This window comes from Aulonocara sp. 'chitande type north' Nkhata Bay, linkage group LG18 (assembly GCF_057382095.1).
Source record: "Aulonocara sp. 'chitande type north' Nkhata Bay isolate Kocher_YH1m ecotype deep benthic linkage group LG18, A_spYH_male_GT1.1, whole genome shotgun sequence".
Taxonomy (NCBI): Eukaryota; Metazoa; Chordata; class Actinopteri; order Cichliformes; family Cichlidae; genus Aulonocara; species Aulonocara sp. 'chitande type north' Nkhata Bay.
The window spans coordinates 20,954,494-20,979,882 of NC_141361.1; the positions used below are offsets into that span (position 1 = coordinate 20,954,494).

At 42.1% G+C, this 25,389-nt stretch overlaps 1 protein-coding gene across 4 annotated transcripts; it reads left to right on the forward strand.

Annotated features, from left to right (window-relative positions):
• On the forward strand, positions 1-24,370 carry fgf12a (fibroblast growth factor 12a). Of its 4 annotated transcripts, none has more exons than XM_086271462.1 (6): positions 5,943-7,103; positions 8,535-8,582; positions 11,423-11,533; positions 15,722-15,825; positions 22,872-23,070; positions 23,871-24,370. In XM_086271462.1, exons 1-6 carry the CDS (start codon positions 6,908-6,910, stop codon positions 24,056-24,058), a joined length of 846 nt encoding a protein of 281 aa, XP_086127588.1. In that variant the 5' UTR covers positions 5,943-6,907; the 3' UTR covers positions 24,059-24,370. The 4 variants fall into 4 exon arrangements, with proteins under 4 accessions (XP_086127591.1, XP_086127588.1, XP_086127589.1 ...); XM_086271463.1 differs by having other exon boundaries at positions 5,946-7,103; positions 24,028-24,370; XM_086271465.1 differs by lacking the exons at positions 5,943-7,103; positions 8,535-8,582 and adding an exon at positions 1-420 and having other exon boundaries at positions 24,028-24,370.
• The last annotated feature ends 1,019 nt before the right edge of the window (positions 24,371-25,389 follow it).

Here is a 25,389-nt window from a genome sequence, read left to right on the forward strand (position 1 = left end):
TTAAGAGCACATTGTAACGTCCTTGCGTTGCCTGCTGTGGCGGAAGAGGAGTGTGCCGTGAACGCGAATGACCGTCGGTGGACAAGAAGAGGAAAGACAGAGAGAGTTAGAGGGTTAGAGAGAGCGAGAGAGGGGGGAATCACTCAAGATGCCTCGTTTTAGCGTAATTTGTCCTGCAGACTGTGCCCTTCCGGCGTTTTGAGGGGCTGCTGTGAGAGCCAGTAGAGAAAGGCTGGCTGGCTGGCTACGCTATGCTGCCTGACCCTGCTGTGTTGTGATAGCGTTGTCCGATTGTTTGGATTGAGGAAGGCTCCCATCAACCCAAATCAATGAGGATTCTGAGGCCATTCCTTCAGAAAGGAGCGCATATGCTGCAGTGTTTCTGTGGACAACGATCGAAGTCGACCACAATCACCAACGGTGAGAGACATAGCATTATAGCTGTCTTTGCTTTGCATGCTTTCTCTCTTGAGTGATAAAAGAAAAGGGGAAAGGGAAAGGAAAGGGGGGATTTATAGAGAAGGGGAGGAGGGGATGAGTGGTTTTATTAAACACCAGAGTGTGTGTGAGTAACATCTTCCGAGTCTGCAGTGGAGGGAGGCTCTCCTTGTGCTCCTCGCGTCTGTCCTGAGTTTTCTGTGCAGTCTTCGGCCGTCGCGGATAGCTGCTGGCAGTCAGCTGTAAGTCGCACTACTCTGGAGAGGAGAGGGGTCCTGATACTGTACAAGCCCGTGCTATATTTGTTTCTAGTGGTGCAAGTGAAGCGGGCCAAAAATGGATAATGCAGGGATCAAGTCATTAAAGTTCAGGGGCCTGGAGAAGCAGCGCTCCTTCAGGGCCCCAAACGACCAGCACCACGGATAGCGCCACAACAGAAAGGCTCCTGTTCCAGTCAGAGTTTTTTTTCTTTCTTTTTTTTGTATATGCCAAGCCACATTGATTGATTGGTTGGTTGGTTGATTGCATTTTGTACAATTAGATACAGTACAAACTCAGTTTAAAACTACTCAACTCCCTCTGCGCTTCACTGGTACATGTTTTTTGGTATGAGGTTAGGCCTAATTAAATTAAATTCGAAGACCCCTCTGAAAGTCCCCAAAAGTACCACTGTAGCTTTAACTACTTTAATAGATATGTATACAGCTTTTTTTTTTTTAACGAAACCTATGCAGCTTAGAATTTGTATATATAAAAAAGACCACTTGAGGATACAAAACTGCAATGACATGCATAAGCACACACACAAGCCCACACACAGCCACCACTTATCAGTCTTTGGCAACAAGCCTAAGATCCCTGCCATGTCCTCTAGTCATGTCTCAGGCAATTCACTGCAATGCTGCTGTTGTTCATTCATAACACAGATCTACTGTCTCCATAGGCGTGGAGAATTCCCCAGTATTGCCAGTGCAAACCAGAAGTTTTTTTTTGTTACTGGGAAACAAATGCAACACCTCCTCTTGTCACTTGCAGTACGTAGGCTCTCAGCTGGAGCAGTTTGGAAATTCAGGGCAGACAATTAGAAACTCCATTAAGCACAGTTGATTCCTCTGAGGTAGTTGGACCAAAAGCAGCATGCACCCTGGGATCTGTAGGACTCGGATATGAAGCACTATCAGTCCTTATTCTGCATCTGTGCTCACTGTTAGATGAACCCTTTGACCTCAATCAAAACTTTATGAGTCAGCACATGGGTGTTGAAATGACACCCATGTGCTGCGAAGCATGACTGTGTGGATTGAGTTAAGGATCGTTATAAGATCAAATTGCTTCAGATAAATAGTTTGTTTAAACCTTGGACTTTTTCAATCATTTTGAAGGTTAATGTTTGATTTTCTGTATTTATATTATTATGGTGGTATGGCTCAGACAGTTTCATTTCCAATTACAGCTAAAATATAAGGGAAGTATGAGTTTTGAGTGATGCTGCCATGCTGGCAGCATTTTTTCCCCATTTTTCTCTCTGATAACTTCAGAATAACTCAAAAACATTGTCCATAGAAAGTGAAACAAAGCCATTTAATTGATTTAACTTTCTATACAAAGTTGCCAAAGTCTGCATTTTGCATGGCAATCTCATTGCATCATTCTCTCCTACAGTCTGAACAGTATAAGATCATGGAAGCAACAAGGAGCAGGAAGTGAAGTATTAAACACTTCATTTTTTAGGCGCAAAATTCACCCCGTAGGGACTTCTGGTGAACTATGTGTGTGTGAGCAGGCTTAAATGTTTGCACCTGCTTTCCTTTGTAGTATCAGATTTGCACCTGGCTTTTGTGGTGTTAAAGTTTTCCCTCTTTGTCTCCAGTCTTGGAAGTGTGCTGCTTAGGGCTATGGTGTGAACAAAACAAACACACTCGGGTGTTGTAAACTACTGCAAACTACTGCATTAAATATGAACGGTTTATAATGTCCCATAATAATGTCGCAGCAGCCGATATATTGAAATAGGAGCAGTGGGTAAAATATATCAGTAAGGGTTCCACGGCACAGTAGAAGGATGCCAGATGTCAGGAGCACCTAGAGCCCCAGTATTGTGGTTAATGTGTGGCAGGTACAGGATACTGTGTGGTGGGTGTCATACTAGCAACGCTAACAGACCCAGCAGCACTTTATATTTGCCACTTGGTCAGTTTTCAGTAACTGATGAATATAACATCAGGTTTAGGTTAAAGTTCTTTTTCTAATGTCAGTATATAATGTTTTGTAACATTAGGTTTAACACTCATAGCAAATGCCGATGTATATATATAATTTGAACTTGAACTGCTAAGGTCACAGAGGATTGTGACCTCCTGAATGCAGCAGTAATGGTAGAGGACGTACAAGAACACGATTGGCTAAAGAGCTGACACACACACACATACAGAGATTCCTTCGTGTATTAGTTTCCAAGGCAGACGTCACGGTCAGTGGAAAGTTTATTAAAAGATTCAAGATTAATTTTAATCTTCGGCACAGTGTTGCACAACAAAATTGCAAATCAATCAAAAACACTAAATAAATACAATGAAAAACATTCTAGGTTTGAATCCACTGCTTTGTTTTTTTGTGTTGACTTTGCATGGTTGCCCATGTGCCTTTATGGATTCTCTCTCGCCTCCTAAACAGTCCAAATACATGCTTGTTGATGAACTGGAGGTTCTAAATTGGACATATGCGTGAATGTGAGTGGTTGCCTGACTCTGTGTGTTAGCTTAACACCATCATCTTACTGTAATGCCTAGCTCCATGTGCAACAGGCTCTGCTGACCAACAGCTTAGAAACAGGAAACCCTCTTAAACTTAGTGCTGCATTTCCTTTCCTCCCCAGCAATATACACACCATGTTTGCAGTCAACTGGATGATGATTTGACTAGAAATGTGAACACACACACACGCGGACAAACGCACATCACACATACAGACATGACTCGATTTATCGGAGCGAGATGCAGGAATCTAGACTTTGTCTCATATTTTGCTGCACTAGATGTGGTTAAAATTAGAATCTGATTGTTTTGTTCAGCCGTACGACTCGGGCTTTTATCTCCTTTTCATGTTGATTCATGTTGTTTATGTAGTAGAAGTTTTTAAGCAGCATTTTGAGTCACAGAATGTCTCATATTCTCTCACGTTTCTACTCTGCGCTTCTCGAGGAGCTGGCATGACATTACGCTATGACAACCAGTTCTAGCTATTGTGAGTCAACAGATCTGTGAGGTATCTCAAGGACACAGAGAAGTGACAAACTTCAGAGATAGGAAACAGTGAAAGTAGTTTCTCTCCAAAGTGGTTGTGGTTCATTTATTCTCCACAAGGGGGCAGCAGATATACAAAAAAATGGTTCTCTGAACAAGCTGCACCTCTGGCAAGGCCAGAGACTCTGGCTGTGGTTTATTTCTGTTCACTGAATTGATTCATCACAGTTAAATTTGTACATTTAATGAGAAAGTCTCACATAAAACATCTTTTTAAAAGATAAATGCTCCAAATGCATCCTCAGCATACTTGCTTCCATTTTTGCCCTTAATGTTCATATTATTTAACCAAGAAAAAAAAAGAAGAACATTTGACAATAATAACAAACTCACACAGTCTCTGTAACCATGACAGCCAATCTTCAGAGTCAAAATCACTTGAAATGTCAATTTAAATTATTACTCTGTACTATCTGCAGTGTGTTTCATAACAGCAGTGTTTCACTGATTTTGGATGTATCGTTTCTGGAGTGAAGGGAACATTAATTGTCTCTGGTAGAAGGAGGAAGCCAAACAGATCCTCATTAGGGAATACTTTATCTTTCCCCGACAAAGACGTATGTCCATGTCTGTGGTGCGCACGAGCTCCCTCCCATTTCTGAGAAAACTCACTTTGTACTCGGAACCACAAGCTCTGTTTTTTCTTTCTTAGAAGCGCGCAGTATATCACATCCAAAGTGATGAATGTTGTATTGAGACTATTATTTTTTTTTTTTTATACTGCAGTGTCAAATTAATATCTATCACTCACTGGCAACTCAATAGGAATACAAAAGGTTTTTGATTTAGAATCTGATTGAATCCAAGCCTCGGTTCCTAACTTTCTTTCCTTGCCTATCTTAGTATGTAAGATTTTATCTGCCCTCCATCTCCCTTTCTCTCTCTATCAGTCTTTTCTCTCTCTCTCTCTCTCTCTCGCAGATACTTTAGAAAAATGCAAATGACTGACGCGGGTATCAGCACTTCACATTCACATTCCTTCATCCATTTTATCCAAATCTTACATAAAAGGGACAGACAATAGCCGGCAAAAGAAAATCTCTCTCCGTCTTTCGCTCGGTCTCTCCTCTTTCCTCGTCTTGCTGTCTCTACAGATTCAGTTTGGTGAGAGAATGTCAAACCAAGTCCTAGAAAAAGCCTCTAAATGTTTCATGCCCTTTCATCACGGGGATGCTGCTAAAGACACGTGTGTTTTTCCTAACACAGAATGCATCTGTGCTGTGCTGTGTTGTGTTCTCCTTAGCCATGCAACAAAAGGAATGAAACCAGAGGCACATAAACATGATGTCCATCATGCCTGCAGGTTATTCTGGCTGGTGCGTTTTACATTGATTTACCTTTACTGCTACAGTGATCCTCGTCCTCTTAATTGTGCTGAAGACAGCCGCAGAGAAGCTAACACAGAATAGGCCTACAGGGTGCTCTCACGATGCTTTCACACGAACTGAGGGGCCAAGATGTGTTTGAAGGCAGTTCAAAGCTTTAGTGTCACAGTGTTATTTGTTGATTGTTGTCATTTGTGTTCATTGGGGCTGTACTTTCACTTCCACCACATGAATCCATCTGTTGTGTCACTGTGTGGATCTTGAGTTTTGCCTGAATGTGTGTGTTTCCCGCTCATACTCTGCGTGTTGGACCCTGTTGCGGTTGATCCTTTAAGCCAGACTTAACATGCTCTTTGCGTGGCCACTGTTTTCTTTACAAAATAAAATGTGTGCTCCTATCTCTGTGATAGGCCTATAAGCTGTGAGGGCAAGAATGCCGTGTAGTATAAGCCAAAGCTGATTAAGAATCAACTTTGCATGCAGTTTGCAGTTTCATGCAGCCTTCTCGCATTTTCAAACTGCTTTGCAACTTCGGATTTGAAGTGTAATTAAAAGAGACAGTTGTGAGATGAGTCGCCCCAGTTTGAACGCGCACATAATCCAAAAGGACGCACGTGCACGCGCATCCATTTCTCAAAGGGAAGAAGAAGAAAAAACACCCAGCCCCTCCCCCCTTTTAAGTTTACATTTTGCAATACAAATTCCAATATTCGCAAATTTTCGAGATTGGGATCATTCATTTGTCCCGTGCAACTCCTGGGAATTACTAATACTAACCTCAATCACGTATGATTGCGTTAAAAGAGTTGGAGAGGGAGACAAGGGGTGAGAGAGACAGAGAGGGAGATCGAGAGAGAGGGAGGGAGAGAGGGAGGGAGGCAGGGAGAGAGAGAGAGAAGCTGTGGACCGCCACCATTCACTCGCACATACACACACAGTATTCATTCGGGACTCGCTGGAAATAATGCTTAGGTCACTTTATTATTTGTGCGCTACAATGAAAAGCACTCCGGTGTGTGTTCGCCTCAACTAATTGTTGCTTTTCAGACGGGAATCACTGCCTGCAGGCTTAAATTACATCTCTGCAGCATCCTTGCAGAGTAGCCTCTGCTCGCCGATTCCATTTTTTCCCCGACTGCATTTAAGCGGTGCCATCGACGGAACCGGAGACTGGTTCACATACACGGGCTCCTACACCGCATCCTGGACCGGCAGCGGACTTCTCTTTGAGCATGGAGTAAAAAGATCATTACGGAAAGAAAAAGTTAGTAGTCTTCTCCACGCACGAGCAGTGCCCCTGGGTTTGGGTTTAATGCTTATCGAAAGGCGTCAGGAACCCAGAGGGTAGGCTGGTGTGCGGATGAGGAAAACGATGTCGTGCTCGTCAGCCGCGGCGCTGTTCACCTGGAATACCTGAAGCGCTCTCGTCTATGGCACGCAGCAGCATCAACTTAGAAACACTGTTGCATGTTTTCATGTCTGATATCTGGGTCCTTGTGGCCTAACCCTTAGATATTTTATATAAGATCGGTTGCTGTTGATTGAAAAGCCCGAGTGTCGAAGCAAAACTCGCAGCAGCTGATCATATTTATAGATATATATCTAAATATACTCTACTGTCCCCACAAGAGGATGCTGCCCGAAGCGCAATGATACCCTGGACTCGAAGGATTTTCGTGATCAGTATGACATTTAGTTAAAAAAACAACAACCCAACAAACTCGTGGACCTAAGGACAGAATCAACGTTCTTATTTTTATTTCCGCCACACGCCAATTACCTACAGTGAGATCCGACATCTGCCGAAGTAGACTTTCCGTTTTCAGACTCGGTTCGGGGAGATGGCCGCGATCGCCAGCTCCCTGATCCGGCAGAAACGCCAGGCGAGGGAATCCAACAGCGACCGGGTCTCGACTTCGAAACGTCGCCCCAGTCCCAGCAAAGACCCCCGCTCTCTCTGCGAGAGGCATTTCTTGGGGGTCTTCAGCAAAGTCCGTTTCTGCAGCGGCAAGAAAAGACCCGTTCGGCGGCGACCAGGTCAGTGCCGTAGATTTTTTTTTGTTCTTGTTGCTTTTTTCTTTAAACTGATGTGTGTTACGTCTGTGTATGGAAGCGGTTTCCCCCAACCTCCCCCCACCACCACCACCACGCGCCACCCCGCCCCTCTTTGAAGCAGCAGAGGCATTATACTGCAGTCAAGGGCTTCAATCTGAACCGGAGGAGAAGGTAGATTTTCTCCGCGGTGCGAAAAAGAAAGAAAAAAGAATCCACCTGTTCCATGAGGTCTTCTTGTTGTCTGTCTATCCCACCGCAACCCTCCCCCACATACCGAGCGGTACCGGCCAGAATGCACGGTGGATGATCTACATGCCGTGACGTTACCGGTTTATGCATCGTGATAGTGCTCTGATCAGAATAATAAATTAACCCCTGAGCAAAAAATTCTTCCCCAGCCAAAGCTCGAGCGGGATTTGACTCAAAAGCATTACAATAAATCTAAGCCTCTGATTTTTTTATTTCCCCCCACACATAATAATCCCCAGCCCGACCCCCCAATTACACAATTACACAATTGCAACTTGAATAGCTATATGGAAGAAAAAGAAGAAACCTGCTTTAAAATGGCCCAAATTCAATATTAATGCAGGTTGGGGGTAAGGAGCGGAGATAAGTTGCACTGCAGTGCACCAAGGCTCTTTTCAGATTAAATGTTTTAATGGTAAATGTTTATTGCTTATTGCAGAGAGGGAGCTTTACTGCAGTGAAGGGAGGTATAGCTTTAGTGATTAAGAGCTGCCCTGGCTGTATTGATATACAAAGACTCAGGTACTACTACAATTCACGTAAATTCACGTAACCTTCTCTCTATCTCTCTCTTTTTTTTTAAACAATTCGAAATGTTTCTGTCCTGGTGCACAGATAACAAGCCAAGAGTGCAAGTCACCTCCCCCTCCTCACTATCCAGATAGTTCTGGTTTGTGATGAGCGACAGTAAGATCCATTCAGTGTCCCAACAGACAGATGAGGAGTGAGACAGACGGGCAGTCAGGCATCAATATTTAAGGCAGAAAGGGAGAAAAATGGAGACAGTCACCCAGCCAGCCAGACAGCCAGCTTTAAAACCCTGTAGTCTTGCAGCTTCCACAGACAATCCAACCTCAGTGTCAAAACTGCAGCAAATTACTTGATTAAAAACATAACCATTCAGCCAAAGCAGTCAGTCCTCCAAACACTAACGGGCAGGTAGGTAACTCCTTCCACATGGCCAGTCACAAAGCAGACAGACAGACAGGGAGGCAGACGGATGCTGTATGTCCTCTAATTGATTATCCATATATTTCCACTGATGTGTTGCCATATATTTGCTTATAAACAACCGATACACTGGAGAATTTATGAATTCTGCCTGTTTAAAAGCCTGTTGTTTTTCCTTCTATTCCCCCACCCCCACCCCCCCCACCTCGTAAGATGCACCCTCGAAACCTCCACAGGTGTCCCATAAGGGCTGCAGGCTAGGTCAGTAGCTCAGCCTCCATCCGTGTGTGCTGTGTTTCTTTTCGTCTCCACCCCATCTCGCGCCCATGTCGACTTCCCCCTCGGCCAGGGAGGGGTGGGGAGGGACAGAGAGGGAGGGAGGGTGGGAGGGACCTGGGGCTTCAACACCTGTCTGACAGCCGGCGACCCTCTCCCTTGCTGACTTTCTTCTTCTCCCCCCCTTCATCTCTCCTTCCTGTGTGGCTTTCTTGGACTTTTAAAGCTTCATTTCTGACCTGTTTCTAGCTAAAACTCTCCTATAGCCAGCCGTCTGTTGCTCCTCTGTCTCCTCTCCCTGCCTCTTCTCATTTCGTTTCTGCCCCATTCTCTTTGTCAGTCAGTGTCGGATCAGTCTCTATCCTCGCTCCCCGTCTTGTGTCTGTACTACTGTGTAAATGTTCTAGAGGTTTTTTTTTCTTTTAATTGTAGTGTATATTGGTGTATATGGATATGATGTGTTCCTCCCTGTGAAGCGTTATAGAGCAGGTGATCATTCACCATTTCATGGTCATGACGCCATTTGTCAACGTACCTAAATGTTTTTGTCCTTCTGTATTGGTATGAAGTAAATCTGTTGATGTTCTAGTGGCCCGTGCACTCACAGGGTGGCCTTAAGCTTGTTGCAGCTGAAAGACGCACAAACACACGTTGGAAACACTGGAGTTTATCTGGAAGTCTGTTCATGCCTACACACACACACACACACACACACACACACACACACACACACACACACACACACACACACACATGCTGATTCTGTAAATGATTGATGATTGACGCGATGAGGCGTTGGCAGTTGCTCAGGCCTGTGCTGAGGCCTTAATTCATGGAAGTGTCTTTATCACATGTGATTTACTGATGTGGCCACTCCCAAGTGCTTACACACACACAAGCATATGCTACATTCTCTACATTACCCTCCCATGATGGATGATGAAGGGCCTGTCCCAGGAATTGATGCCGCTAACCCACAGGTAGGTGAGATGGGGAAGTGACAGTTAGGATGATGTACAGAGGAACTCACACTCGCTGGGGAGTCCTTCTTCGAGCCCTCTCCTCTACATTTTGTCTTCTGAAAAATAAACATAACTAGAGTTTATGCAACAGTAATTATTGCAGTGATCAGCTTTCAAGTAAGTACCTTAACATCTGTCAGTGCTTTTTGAAGTCTGATCAAAAACCATCCTTCTGTCCTGATAGCAAGCTTGAAAAAAACGTTTCTTCTGCCAATTCATTTGGGACTTTTTGGGCCTGGTTGGACTAAAATGAATTGCACGTCCTCCAAGAATTTGTATGACCTTGGTGAACAGTCAAGCTTCTTTATTCCAGTCGCATACACTATTTATCAGAATGTTTGTGCCTGCAAAGCAAGGATTTCATTAAATGAATGTTTATTTAGGTGCACAAAGAGAAACTAAGTGCCAATTCAATTGTGACAAAACGCATAATTTGTTCCTTTTGTGAGACAGACTGAACTGAGGATTAGTCATCTTTAGTATCTATTTGTTTTTCCCAGACTTTACACAAAACAGCGCATTACTGTGCCGCTGTAGAGTAGTATTACTCACGATGAGCCTCAAGAAAACCATGAATGTATATATACTCATTGCATGATCATATCTTTTATTTTACCTGCTTTAAAAATAGTTTTATTTTATTCTTAATCATCAGGATATAATGATGTCATCTGACTTGGACTTCCTGCTTTTGCACAAAATCAAACAAGAGAAGCATGTTTTTTTTCTCAGATAAAAACTGCTTTCCACACATCAGCTTTTACTCAGCATTGCCTGAAGCTGAGAGGCTTTTTTTTGCCCTCAGCTAATCCTCGCTTCCACCTGCTCCACCTGAAGAGAGGAGCATTTTGAGCAGCACTTTGGCCACGCGCCAGAAGTCATACCCTCCAAAGTTGGAGGTCGAAACAGGGTTATCTTACTGGGAAACAAAAAAAATTAAATAAAATGAAACCTCCTCCAGAACTTCCTTTCTGTTTCCTTTCAGGAAATAAATAATAAGGAAATCATTTGGAGCGCAGCATAGAAACATGCCTATTCAAAAGATTGATTTCATAAAAAATGTCAGTCATATTATTTCTAAAATGCATGGTTGCTTCATACCAAAGAAAGTACTGGCATGTCAGTGTGCATTAAATGTGATTTTAAAAGGCTGTTGAAAGGTAAACCACTGTGGTTTACTTATTATTGGTTTTCTGTTAACGTGTTGTCCTTGTAAAGGTTTTCCTGTCAAACAGCTACTTAACCTTTTATGGGCTCATGTGCTGCATCAGGTGATTCACAGCAAATTGTCCTTTATAGTGTTATTGATATTAGTGATGCAATATATATATTATTGAAATTGTTAAATGTGTAGTGCTTTTTGTGGGCAATTGTGGAAGCTGGATTGTGCCACAGGAATAATAAGAGTTCCTTTAAAATGGCTTATCACAATTGAATAGATACACAAGTCATAAAGTGAACAGTGAACCATCGTTAACCTTTTAGAGACTTTAAATACGACAAAAGAAATGAACTGTAAATGTTTTTAAGTAGAGTAAGTCTATAATTGTTCTGCTGATACGCTCCATCCTCCACAGCCAGCTTTTAATTAATCATGCACTACATTTTATGATCGTGAAACACTTCTTTTGGATGATTTTTTTTCTGAGTGTTAGCTGAAAGCGGAGGTATCAGCTAAATTGTGCTTTTTTCTCACCATTATGAGACTGTTGTTCTGACATATTCTTGGTGGGGACGGGGCTGGGGCCGACGGGTGTGTGTGTGTGTGTGTGCGTGCGTGTTACGTGTGTGTGCACGTTCCAGAGCCACAGCTGAAAGGCATCGTGACACGACTGTTCAGCCAGCAGGGCTTCTACCTGCAGATGCAGCCGGATGGAACCATCGACGGCAGCAAGGACGAGAACAGCGACAACAGTGAGTGGAGCATTTTGGAAGCCACAGCTTCCAGCGTAAAACATTTAATGGCCACGAGTCGGTTATATAATAGATTGCTGCCTTTATACGCTTTAGCATTTTTAATTCTTATATAACTCGTGCTATTTGGGTGACCTAAAGCACTCTAAAATTAATTTATGACACCCTCGCTAAATTGGATTATCTTGATTGAAAAACAGATTTTAAAGGCAAGAAATACCCCAGAGCCAAATGCTCTCTTTTCTGCATATGATTATGTAATAATATGCACATAAATGTGCCAAAATCTGCTCAAATGTTTTATGTACTCCAAGCCTGTTTTCTCAAAAATGATGTAGTCTCTAAATATCATATTTATCTGGTAACTATAATTAATTTGCTATAGTAAAAACAATTCTGGTATCCCCACCAGGTCCCTACTAGGTAAACCATTTCTACTGTGTACACTTCATGATTGAAAGTGTCACATTGTTTTGATTGATACGGCTCCAAAGCACGTGTGACCATCACATCAAAATTTCCTTCCTGGAAAAAGCCATTGCTAGAAGTGGTTGTAGGCCCATAGCTTCACTCCATGCCACAAGAACCTCCCCTGCAATATTTCACTGCAATCGACTTTCCATAGTGAACTACCAGTGAATAAATAGTCTCTGGGGCATACCCCATCCACCTCCACAAGAACAGAAAGGAGTGCAAAATCAGCCGTGTCTGTAGAGAGTCTCTTATATTAAAACTTGCAGCTTTTTGTTAAGAGTTTCCTATAAAGGATCAAGGAATAGACAGCACATATGTCAGGGGGGAACAACTGTCAAAGCTATAATGATGACACTCCCAGTCTGGAGTGAGGCCAATACAGGAAACCAACCATGACTTTTCTTCTTCTTCTCCTGCCTTACTTACAGAAAACCGCAGCCACAGCTGCTGGACCAGGGCAGTTATGTGCTGAAATGAATGCTTCACTCCTCCATTGTTGTTGCTGTATATTTTAAGAGGAGATAGATCTTTAATGAGAACCACTTAGGGCATAAAGTGAGGGTCTTCAGGACAAAACGGATTACTGCATAAGGGGGATGGGAAGGAAAGTGAGAAACATTCACATATAATGCATTTCATGTGTTTAGCTTGAGCAAACAGCTGGTTTTTTTTGTTGTTTCTTTTGAAGGTTTCCATTGTGTCTAAAGGTTTTAGCTGGTTGAGGGTTTAGCTGCATGTGAGGATTTCCCCACCTTTAGGTAATCCTCTAGTTAAGCAGTCCCCCTGGCCCAGGGATGGAAGAATGCAGTGAATAATTCAGCCACAGCAAACTAAAAATACCACCTTCTCCGTTTGTACCCAATGAATAATTCTCTATATTAGATGCCTCAAGCATACAGACTGTCTAAAGTAAGACACACAGAGGGAAGAGGCGAGCAGGAGGTGCCACTAGAGGAATTCAAAGTGTAGAATAGAGGAGAAGATGGAGACAGTAAGAGGAAGAGAAAGGGGAAGAATAATCGCTGTCAGAAAAAGAGAAAGGAGATTTTGTATTCAGGTCTTGCACTGAGCCATTGATCTCTTAGCTGGATTATTAGAATAATAGATTATCCTCCACCCTTCAACTACGACATCCTCTGACCTGCCTCATCCACAGCTTTAGCTGATAGAATACAGCAATTTATTTTCAGGGGGTGCTTCAGTGGAACCGATGGTAGTGAGGAGCATGATGGCGCCTGAATAATAGCAGTGACCTGTACCCAGAGTGCACTTGGTTTCCATTTTCATTTTTATCAATTGCTTCATTTCAGTGCGGAACGGGAAGCGGTGAAACAAGGACACCGCTGAACAGGAAACAGTTTTAGTGACAAAAAGGAGGAAAATGATGATGAAAAATGAGAAAATAATGGAATTTCTTCTTTAATCATGCCTCTCTCATTTTTAAATAGCTCGATTTTATTATGGGTTTGGCAAATTGTGCAAAGTGCTCGACTGAGTCACAAAGTTGCTGCCTTCAGGCTCAATATACAGTTACAAGTATGGAAAATTGCTTTAGTGGTAAGCATGACTGGCTGGAAGCTGTACGCTTAACTAACAGCGAGGGCTTAGGAACACCGTTCCATTAATTACCATCCATGTTCAAATTTGAACAGTTATTAATTTGATTGTCATCAGTTGATCGCCTGCAGTAATTATCTGCACACTCTGAAGCCCTAGAAAGATACTGCTGGTTATGAGACACCTGCGGTTTCAGGCAGTCACGCTTCATCTATCTCTGATGCTCCGGGTTTGATGGATGGAATAAGGATAGACTTCCTTATTACCTGAAGACCCATACGCTAATTTCAAGTGCTTTCAGTTTCCAGCTGGAGTGTGGAAAAAAAAAATAAGCTCTATATAATTGCAAATGTGACAGTGTATACCTGGATTTCTCTCTGGATTTGGAGATATGCCCTTGGCATTTGAAATTTGGCTAAGTTTCTTTCTGAAACTTTTCCTGCAGGGTTTATTTCCTGCTGTGCTAGTATTCCTCACATGAAATTCACTTGCCTGAGTCTAGCCGCTGCAGGATTTTTTGTAGTCGATTACTGCTCTTCTGGAAGACTTGGCATTTTGAGGATTTTCCTTTATTGAGTTGTTTGAACCTATTTTGTCTGGCCCTTTGACGATAACAGATCCCTGGAGAATCGCTTAACTCTTCCAGCGCCAGCCCGGCCTCTCTTTTTTCAGTGAGAGATAGGATTGAGGTGATTAAGGAGGAAGAATCAGTGTGAGAATAGTCATCAGGTAGTTATGGAATCAATCAAATGCTGGTGCTGGCATTTAGATGATAACTGAATGACAGCTTCTGTCAGCTCTCAAATTTTTTGGCAGGCAAATGAGAGCAGGGATTGTGGATCGTAATTATAACATAATAGTGTAGTAGTGGGCCATATTTTATGTCTCTTTTCCTCCCACTATTCAAGCAAGGCCGAACTGTTGATGGTGCCTCTGACAGACACTGCCAGACATCGACGAGACAAACGCAGCAGCGGCTAATGGAAAGAGGAGTGAGGGAGCATACAGAGGAGGTAAAGAAATGACGGAATAAGAAGCAGGGAACAGATGGAAAAATAGCTGAGAAGTCTTAGAAAATCAAACTGAAGGGGCTGAAGTACCCATTCTGTCTGGCCTCAAGGGTATATGTCCCTGCATAGCGGCCGGCAGGTATCACGCGCACCACTGGCCCCGAGGTCAGGTTTAAACCATTGGCAGCACGTCGATATTTATTGAGTGAAATAGAATCTGTTCAGAGGACAGACCTGTGTTGGCCCGATGCCTTTTTTTCCCCCTGCCAGCCTTTTCTGGTAGTCCCCATTGACACTTGCAGAACAATCACTCCAACATCATGGGGAGTTCACAGTACGCAAAGCACGCCCTCACCAAACCAGTGCCCTTGATGGTTCAGTCCGCTCAGGAGATTCAGTAGCATTTGCCTGCAGCAGTTTAGTGATTGATGGGGTCTTAAATCAAAACACAATTTCGGTTGTTTGCTATCACAGATCTATGTCTACGCTGTTTTATTGACGCTCGTCTCACTGCTTTAAAGATTATGCTGCATACTTTCAGGTATGGATCAGCGTTCAGTAATCACTGAGTCAGAAGCAGGTTTTCAGATTGCAGTGGAATATGATCAAAATGAACGCTGATGACTTAAAACCTGAACATTTGTGCCTGGACATACTAGCTGCACTCATAGTAAGCCTCATTTCTACCGGTATGGCAGCTTATCAATTCCTTTCTGACTGGCAGTGCCAGTTACAATTTCTCATATTGGAGCTGCTGCAAACAGAGTCACATATGTGTGCATAAATAGTACATAGTTGCTTTCATTTTGCAAAATCTAAGCCATCCAGGAGACTTGAATTCAACTAGATGTACAAAGAATCACAGGATGCTTTGTGATTCTTTGTGCAGTTACCTCAGCTAGATGTCATTAAAAAAGTTTTGGATTCCTGCTGTTATGCGTCACTGTGCATCAGAGTTCCCTTTGTCTATGTCCTGCACTGTTCACTTTACCGCTGACAGACAGCCAAAGAACAGAGATCAGAGGGTGTTGTGTCTACAAGAGTTAAGTGAAAACTCAATTGTCCTATTCTGTCCTTTGTGTCTGATGTCTCTCTTTCGTCTCTGCCTCTTTGTAACTGTTTCTCCTCCACTCTGTCTGCTCTGCAGCCCTGTTTAATCTTATTCCCGTGGGTCTGAGAGTGGTGGCCATCCAGGGGGTGAAGAGTGGCTTTTACATTGCCATGAATGGCGAGGGCATGCTCTACAGCTCGGTAAGACGCGACTCCTCGCTCCAGTCACGCCGCCATGTCGCGCATGTTTGAGCGGTGCCAGCATGCGTATTTCTTCATTAACACGTGTTGTGTTTTGTTCTGTTTGTTGTCTGTTTTAATATCCCATTGCTGCAAAGACTCAGCCCTGCCAATCCCTTTCATCTCTGCTAAATTTAAGAGCTCTTCAGATGTGCCTTTGTGTTGCTGTGCAGCACTTATCTCTCCCAACCCCTCCCCATCCTTTGTTGCACCTCACATGCTTTGCATTTAATTTGATATTAAGTTCAGTGCTCAGTGAAGTGCTCTCAGTTTGTTTTGTATGAGAAAAAAAGTGTAGCGTAATCTTAACATATTAACAGAAAGACTCTGGGGTAAACGTTACAAATGTAAATGTGTAGAATATATGCACCGGGAGTTGGGGGGTCTCCAGCCAAAAGATGTGGCTGCTGCATTGAAGATCAAGACATGCATGTCTTAGGAAAATGAGCTGCAGAGGGAGCGTGTTTGTAAGACAGCGAGAAAGAACTGCAATACATATCCCAGTTGGGATGGTTATATAACCTCTAGTCTTAGCAGAGGATAGTGCTACTGAAGAAAGAAGCTGATGGGAGGGCTGCATCACTCCCAAACCTCTGCTGAGGGACTTGGTGATTGCTGTGTGATTGCCAGACAGCCATGATAAATGACTGGCGAGAGCTGGAATTCACAGACTGCCCATCAAACTTTTTCTCTCTTAAAATACTCATAAAATACTTGAAGGACACAGTGAAGCCTGTGTCTGCTAACTTGCAGCTTACATTTATTGATAAGGGCGCCGCTTTACTGTTAGGGTGACAAGGGGAAAAGTTTGAGTTGAGAAGATGAATGGTGGACGCGATGTCTTTTTTTTGGTTGTTTGTTTTTTTTAAATGTGCTCTTGAATAACTGAAAAATTAGCTCAATTTACCATCGTTATTTCAGAATGACAAGCAGTTTTTACTCAGTACAACTTGAACACAACTCAGTGCCTAGACAGATGTATGAGGCACTCACAAGTTCAGAGAAGGACATACAGTAAATGCGCATGGTTTTATGACTCACCCAGTAGACAGATTCATTCATAACCAAAGGCTCATAAACAAGTGCACATCTCTCAGTCCTACTGTGAAGCTTATAATAATTCTCCTCCCACCTATCTATGTCTAATTAAAGTTTAATCCTGCCCAGACAGCAATCTTTTAATTTATCAAATTGACTCAAGTTGGGGATGCTGAATGACCCCCACACAAACCCGCTCTTTATAAAATCATCATTTGTGTCAGAGTACTTTATTATTATTAATTACAAACCATTTAGTACTTCAGTGTCAAGAGGCAGCTTTTGGTGTAACAAACATTTGTCTTTACTTATCATCATTTTATCCACATTTTTTTCGGATGCAGAATCAACTCTTTGAGCCTTCTAAAACAGCTAGAGTAATTTTTAATTAGAGGTTAGGATGTTTCTGCTGTAGCAGTCGAAGGACCGTTTTAATCAAAGCCACAAACTAAATGAATTTTCTAGCCATGTGGAAGGGGTCCGGTTCCTCAGATGTGAAGCATGGACGATTAGCATTGGTTATTTCCTTACCAATGCCTATAAGCCTATAAGCCTTGGAGGGGCTCATAAAAAGATTAAATTAACATGCAAACTACGTAAAAGCAAATATAGCCTCTGTTGTTTACCAGTACAGGTTATGTATGCGGATAAATAATAAAGCGTTGCAGGAATGGCATTATGGGGAGCATTTCTGTTCTTTATTCATGCATTAATGAGAGCTTTCTTGGTGCAACCACGGCCATAAAGTAAGTCCTTCATTCATTCCTCATTCTTAGTCACATTTACTTTTATTATTATTTGTCTGGGTCTTCATTGTTTTTCCGAGCCATCCTCGCTTATTCACTCTTGCTCCCGTCCTCCTGTCCTCTCTAAGATGAGCCTTCCATTTTACTATTTTGACTCCACCAACTATAAAGTTTGTCACTGCTTGTTTTGTCGTCTTGTTTTGCCTTCCTTACATCTGAGAGCAGAGATACATAGCTCTCTCCCGTGCCCCCCCCCCCCCTTGGGAGATAATTACTGAGGGATATCCTCCTACTTCTCTAACACTGCCTCCCTTTTACTTTTTTCCTTCCTGCTTCTTTGCGCTGTCTTGTTAGTGAGAGAACGCGACAACCCTTTCTTCTGTTGCTTCTGAGAAATTGCACTGCACCCTTGAGGACCTTTTCTGTCAGTCTTTTATCTGGGTGTCAGGTATCATTTTTTTTAGTACTATCACTGCTGATCAGTTAAGTCGTTACATATATGCTGCCTGGTTTTTCTTGCTTGCAGAGCTTGCTGATGAGGATTGGAAGCTGATGTAGCTGAGGGTGAGCTGGGTGATGGTGCTTATGTGGAGTGTTTAGTGATAAAGTGCGTGGGGGCTGAACATCTACAATGAAGAGTTCCCTTCCATTATTTATAACACTCAATATGACCTACTTTGCTGCACAACAGTAACCACTGCTACCGTCTACAGTATCTATCTATCTAAATATGTTAATTTATGTTGCAAAAAAATTGTAAATCGCACACTGTTTTGTTTTTAGATAAATGGCTCAATAGAAAATTGACGAAGGTTTGGTAGTTTGTCATTCTACTTGATTACTTTATGAGCTAAACTGGTGCTTCTGTGTGTGCAAACAATGTAGCTGCTCATGGTGTTGAATCTATGCTAATGCCATGTACAGCCACCTCCCCCCCCCCCCCCCTTCCCCCCAAAGGTAAAAAAAAGTAGGTGCGATTTAATTGCAGACAATCAAACACATCATCTGTGGAGAAAATTGAGAAAAGACAAAAAATAACACCTTGCTTCAAAGTGACTGACTCCAGAGTCAGACAGAGGGAAAAAAGATAAGCATGGAGGGAGGGAAAATTAGAAAAAAGTGAGAAAGAGAGTTTTCAGTTTAAGTAACGTCTAGACGATCCCAGACCTAAATCTCTCCAAGAATAATAATAAGCTCCCCGGGAGTTCCATGGCAGCGCTGGGACTGTCACAGGGCCCAGATCTCTCAGATACACCAGTGTCTCAAGCCCATGTTTAAATTGAGGTCCTCGCCGTATCCTCCACATCTTTATCCAAATTCAAAAGATGTCTGTCGGCAGCTGCTCCTCAAAGCAGAGCCAGAGAGTTGCCTCCCTCCTGTGATGGAGCCAGCAGCTGATTTAGATTCAGGATGCATTCAGCTCAGTTCTTTTGGCAACCCAGTTTGGCAATCCATTACATCTTGTTCTCATTCTTCGAGTTTCATTTTATATTCCATACATTGGCACTCACACCTTTCATAAGCCCCAAACACACACGTTACCTCACACTTATCTGGACAGAGGTGCAGAACCACCAGAGGTGGTGATGGGTATGAGGTTGTTTTGCTGGTTTTGCAGCTGGTATTAAAGTTAAGATAACCCGAAATCTAGATAAACATGATGTGAGTAACACTATCATGTCCAAAAAATCAAGGATGATGTGAAAATAGCAGCATTGGTCTTTAAAGTTCTCTGTGGAGTTTTTGAAGACTTCAGCGATAGAGGGGTTTTTATTTCTTTATTTTTCTATGATTTTCTATAAGAAGGTCACAATTTAGTTATTTTGAGGTAACACACAAGCGCACATTTAAAAACTTTTCAAAGGTTGTTGGCTGTCTTTTGCTCAATTCTCTGTCAAGGTGATCCCACATTGCTTCAGGAATGTTGAAGTCCAGCTTCCGGGCCTCCTTCTATTCATTTTTACTGTATTGGCAGTGTGTTTGGAATCATTGTTTAAAACTAAAGCAGTTTCCAATCAGATTCTTTTCAGATGGTGTTGCATTGTCGGTCAAAATTTGACAGTTCTTTTCTGTGTTTATAATTCCACCAATTTTAACAAGCACCACCCAAAACCACAGATCACAGATTGGCTGTAGACAATCACTGGTGTTTTGACCTTCTCCATGCATATTGATGCCGATTTGGTATACCTTAGCCTTTTGTTACTGTTTTTTGTGAGAAGCTTCTTGACAGCCACCTTTCCATCGAGACCACCTCTGATGAGACTTTGACAAACAGTAGATGGATCAACTGACAGGCCAGATGCATCTCAATTCCTGTGTCAGGTCTTTCATGGATTTCCCCCCAATTTTTTAAGGACATGACATTCATTGTTCAAGACTGCTTTAAAAAAGTTGCTAGTCTGGCTCCTTGGAAGCAAAATATAGCGAAATGAGTGGTAATTCAATGCTGTAGTGCTACATTTATACCTTGTGCAAAGCAGGAATTGCAAACTCAAAAGGGTATTGGTGCGTTATTGTCCTTTCAAAAATCAGTTTGATGTTTGTTTCTGTCAAAACAGATGATAAGCTTTTATATTAAAAAAAGAAAAAAAATGTTGTGAAAATATGCAGAAACAGCCAAAATATTTGCATTCAGTTAGCAGTTTTGCTGTGTTTATTCACAGCGTCTCAGGTGAAGCTTTTTTTTTTTTTATCAATCCGTAGGTCCAAACTGAGGTCCAACTAAAGGTGCAATGTAAGCACATGTCCAGTTTTGCTAACAAGTCTTCTGGTTTTGTCCATGAGATTGCTATGGAATATAAATAAGCATCCTTTCAATTACTTTAATATCAGCTTGCAGAGCCTGTTAGCTCTTTTTAAAAAACTTGTTTCAGTGCAGTAACAACTTCAATTAATTATGAGCTCCTGGCAGAGGAAGTGACAGGGCAAACTTGTTGTCCATATATTTGGGGCATTGAGAATGTGTGTTGATGTGTATTTTTGTGCTTTTTCTTTGTCCCTACGGTTCTGTGGTTTATGTCCATTAATAAAATCTCATTAATCACAATAGAGTCTGACCCCATCTCTTCACCTCGCATTTCTACTCAGTCATCCGTGAACAAGGTTCTCTGTTAGAGACTTCAAAGTCACTTACATTTCACCCCAGTCATTCCCAAACTGCATCCAGGGTGCTTTCTAAACCGCTCCAGCTTTTCATGGACAGCACAGGGCATTGTTGCCGTGGAGAATGTGGAGGGAATTTTATAATGTGTCAGCAAAGCAAGTGGCTAATGGTGAATGGTAGGTTAGTACTTGGGTGCGTATGTATGTGGGTGTGTGTGTGTGCTCTTGGCCTAATTTGAGCACCAAACAGATGAAGTAGCGATGAAGCCTTCTGCTGTGTAATGTATCACTGTCTGCCCCCCACCCACTCAAACACATACATTCACACATAAACACACACAGAGCCAGACAGGCACAACGTGACCCCAGTGCCCTGACAGCGAGCCAGATCTTTGCCGTTTGACAGCGTTTCAGCAGGCATTCAGATACACTCTGCCGCCAGAGCTTGTCCTCTCTCCTGCTGACCAGTGAGACGTTTCCACACTGTCGACCATGTGACCTCCACTTTCCCTCAGTCCCTTACTCAGCCTGCAATGCACTGAGGTCATACACACTGGGACTCATTACTCTCAACTGCGGCGTGCCATCCAAAAAGAGACCACACACACACACACACTCTTTAAACTGTACTGAATATGACATAAACTAATTTAAAGCTAGAGATTTTATTTATTTATTTATTTATTTTTTGCATGAAGAATCAGCCAAATGACTGTGTGTAATATACAGGTGCTGCTTAAAATGACTAACCAACAAAGCTCTACACAGATTTTTAGCACTCTTTAAATCCATACCACCTGCTGAAAAGATACCCAGATGACGTTAACAACTAGCTGATAAACACAGTTTGGACTGCACAGTAAAGATGCCAGATGCTTTCCTCGGGAGCTGGTAAAGCAAAACAGAACTAAAAAGTAAAGCAGCTATAAAACTTACATTAAACATGTGGTCAGAAACAGCTTTAAATTATTCCTGATTTGTATCAATTACTTCATAAAGGACATTTACACATGCATTAATCTCCCGAAGACGTAGAGTATAAGTATAACTGCTGTTTGTCAAAGCCTTACCCTTATCCTAACCTTAAAGCATGTCACTAACCATAAAATGCATTGATTTATGTTATGGGGACTTTCTTTTTGTCCCCACAAGGAAGACACGTCCCTATAACGTGATGGTATAAACAGATTTAGGTCCCCTCTACATGAGTAATACCTGGACTACACACACACTGTCACCTCCAGCAGGGAGCAGGATTGGGCTGTCACTCAAACAGACAACCTTAAAAGGGCACAGAACCTTGCAGGAGACATTAATAAATGAAATATAGCAGTGACACAAAAACACACCCATAGTACAAAGTCTGGCTTAGCTGAGATCTGAGATGGCCCAACATCTACCAAACCAGCTGTTCTGCCTGCATTTTTTTTTTTTTTTGGCACACACACGACTTCCCTGCCCTTCAAATTGACTGGCATTAGATTTTAATTTAGTCTCGAAGAGGACATTGTTGTGAACAGGGACAAGGACTGAGGGGTTGGCAGCCTCCTTGTCAGCACACATTAATCAGCACATGTGTGGTGATAAGTAAAGATTTTGTGCAGAAAAAGCAAATTTGTGCATTTTCCAGCCTTTCTAACACGATTGCCAAAGGTGACAAATGACTGTGCATCTTTACTGTACATCTGGAATGGGTTACAGAGTCAAGAGCATTGTTTCCTGTCTTGCACTGTCATGGCAATAATCTGGCATCGCACGCAGGCATGGCAGTGTATCCAGTATCTGGTTCTTTCCAGTTTTCCAGTCATTACTGAGTCCCCTTGCCTCTCTCCTTGACTTACTTTGATAATGAAACCAAGAGATAGAAATCTTCCATTGTCACATTATTCTAATAAGACTATCGTTCTCATTAGTCTCCTGTGTGTGTGTGTGTGTGTGTGTGTGTGTGTGTGTGTGTTTTACTGGATGTTTACCGACCTTGGCAACTTTCACATACTGGTCATGAGTTCTTTTTTTATTTTGCTGCTTTCAGCTTTCATGTGGGTGAAAATGTATTTTCTGTTTGCATTGACAAATATCTATAACATTTTTACCTTCCTGCACTCAATCTTTTTGCAGGAGGTGTTCACCCCAGAGTGTAAGTTCAAGGAGTCAGTTTTTGAGAACTACTATGTGATCTACTCGTCCACTGTGTACCGACAGCAGGAGTCAGGTCGGGCCTGGTTCCTTGGTCTCACCAAGGAGGGACAAGTAATGAAGGGCAACCGGGTCAAGAAGACTAAGCCCTCATCGCACTTTGTTCCCAGGCCAATTGAAGGTATCATAAAACTTGTAGAAGCACATTTTTGGTACAGCTTTAATGTTATTTCTTTTTGATTTCATTTTTTTTTTGTAATGCATGCACTTCCCATCACGTACACTAGTATTATCGTGCAACACTGGTGGTTAAAGCAGCGATCCACCAGCTCTAATTAGCCTTTGAAACCAGATAATGTCTTATCTGGCTTTGGAGGACCTTCATTACCAGCTGGAACTGTTCGGTTTGTTAATACGTTGGCATTAAGGAGGAGGGAGAAACTGATGAAACATAGTATAGGTGCATCATGGGAAATGAAAAAATCAATGTTCTTTTTTTAAACTTAGCAAATCCTTTTGACACACCTAAAGGTAAAATATATTGACATCCGCTGTTTTAGCTCAAACAATCCTTGGTATTCTTCAAGCTTTATGAGGGAGCAAAATGAAATCATTTGCATTGCATTCCCATTCTCCAAACCTGGCTTCTAAAGGGATTTATCATTTTGAGCATTTATTTTGCTCTTGCTTTGTTATTTGTCAGCAAGATTAACTATCTCATTTTCGATGAAGCTTAGTAGAGCAGTGTACGGGCAAAGGGGGAATCCTTAAAATTTTGTTGCACATTCAGGCACAGTTTCTCACAAGTGTGAAGCAGGACTTTGGACTTGGCAAGTGATTCACTTTCAGTGCCGCAGTAGTTTACATATCTTTTGTGGGAGCTTTGTTAAAATATCACATAGATATTGTTGTAATAACTTGTCAAGCAATGTGATAAAAAAGTGCAGACATGGCCTAATTCCCCTGTCTTCTCCCTCTCAGCCTGGTATAATCGTCCCAGCCTCACACCTGACCTTGTCTCTGTCTGCACATCCATCTCTTCAATCTACTCTCTACTGTCCCCATTCTCCTCTCCTCTCCGCTCCTCTCCGCTCCTCTTGTTTCCATCCCTTTCCTTGGCTTTCCATCTTTTCCACAGTTTGTATGTACAGGGAGCCATCACTGCATGAGATAGAGGACAAGCACCGCTCCAGGAAGAGCTCAGGGACTCCCACCATGAATGGAGGGAAAGCTGTCAATCAGGACTCCACATAGCATCTGAGGGAGGGGCTTCCAGCAGGGGGGAGAGGCCTCATCCTGAATGAAGGGAAGGGGCCAAAGGAAACTTCACCCGTCCCTCCCAATGTATGCACCACCATGGCCCGTGACAAACAGAGGGGTTTATGATGACAATGAGGAGCTATTACTGTACACCCAAGACAACGAAAACAAAAACTGATGTCTTGCCTGTGAAAACCTTTTAGATGAATTAATATGAAAAAGACTATATATATATATATATATATATATATATATATATATATATATATATATATATATATATATATATATATATATATATATATATGTATATGGAGAAGTCATTTTCAATCAGGACTTGACCAACCATTTTATGCAAAAAAGTATAAAAACGCTGTGATAAACAAAGAAATGGTGGTCTCCCTTCACGTAAATACAAGTATCTGTCATTTTCGATTTATGCTGTGAAAAACAAGCTTTAATACATGTTCACTTTTCATACATTGATTTTTTTCCTACATGCTATTGCATTCTCATATGCTTTATTGTGTTGTTGTCAATAATAACTATACCATCTTCATTATAATCGTCATTACTAATCTGTTGCTCGATCATCTTATTTACTAGCTTTTTGTTTTTGAGACAAAATACTTTTTTTATTACCCTTATGTGTTTTTTTTCTCTCACAGTTTGATCTTGAATGCACTGTCACACCACTTGCACTGGTGTGAGGGTAAGACTAAATATATTGATAGTTCTCTTTGCTGGACTTCAATGGAAACAGAGTGCTTAGGGTGGGATGTAATTTACTCAGGTGTGTATTGTAAGTTAGACTAATGTGACTATAGGACACAAACTTCCATATGTTGCCCTGCTGTGGCAGGACGGGACCGATACAAGCAATATAACAGAGTGCAGTCTAGTATGTCTCTAAATAAAAAAACAAAAACAATAAAACACTGACAACACATCTCCACGGTTGGTGTGTTTGTCAGTAGAAAAGACAAAGAAAGTTGTATGAGGCATTAAAAGTTGGAAACGAGTGAAAACCTGTTTTGATACAGTTTCTGTATTATCTCATCACTTAAAATGAGCATTAGGTTATAAACAAAGAGATGTCCAAACTTGTCAAAAATGACAAAGAATAATATTCTCTCCAAAAGCTGAGAGGATGGCAATGACCAACATCAGCACTACGAGCCATGGCCAAAAACGGTCACTTCGCATTTGCACCTCGAGAACCACAGACCCCTTTTTCTGC

What these genes read in the sequence shown, in the direction of transcription:
- fgf12a (XM_086271462.1), top strand. Translation starts at nt 6,908, where the DNA reads ATGGCCGCGATCGCCAGCTCCCTGATCCGGCAGAAACGCCAGGCGAGG. An exon ending in ACCCGTTCGGCGGCGACCAG is followed by an intron (nt 7,104 to 8,534) that starts GTCAGTGCCGTA and finishes CCACCTCGTAAG; the next exon opens with ATGCACCCTCGAAACCTCCA. An exon ending in AGGGCATGCTCTACAGCTCG is followed by an intron (nt 15,826 to 22,871) that starts GTAAGACGCGAC and finishes ATCTTTTTGCAG; the next exon opens with GAGGTGTTCACCCCAGAGTG.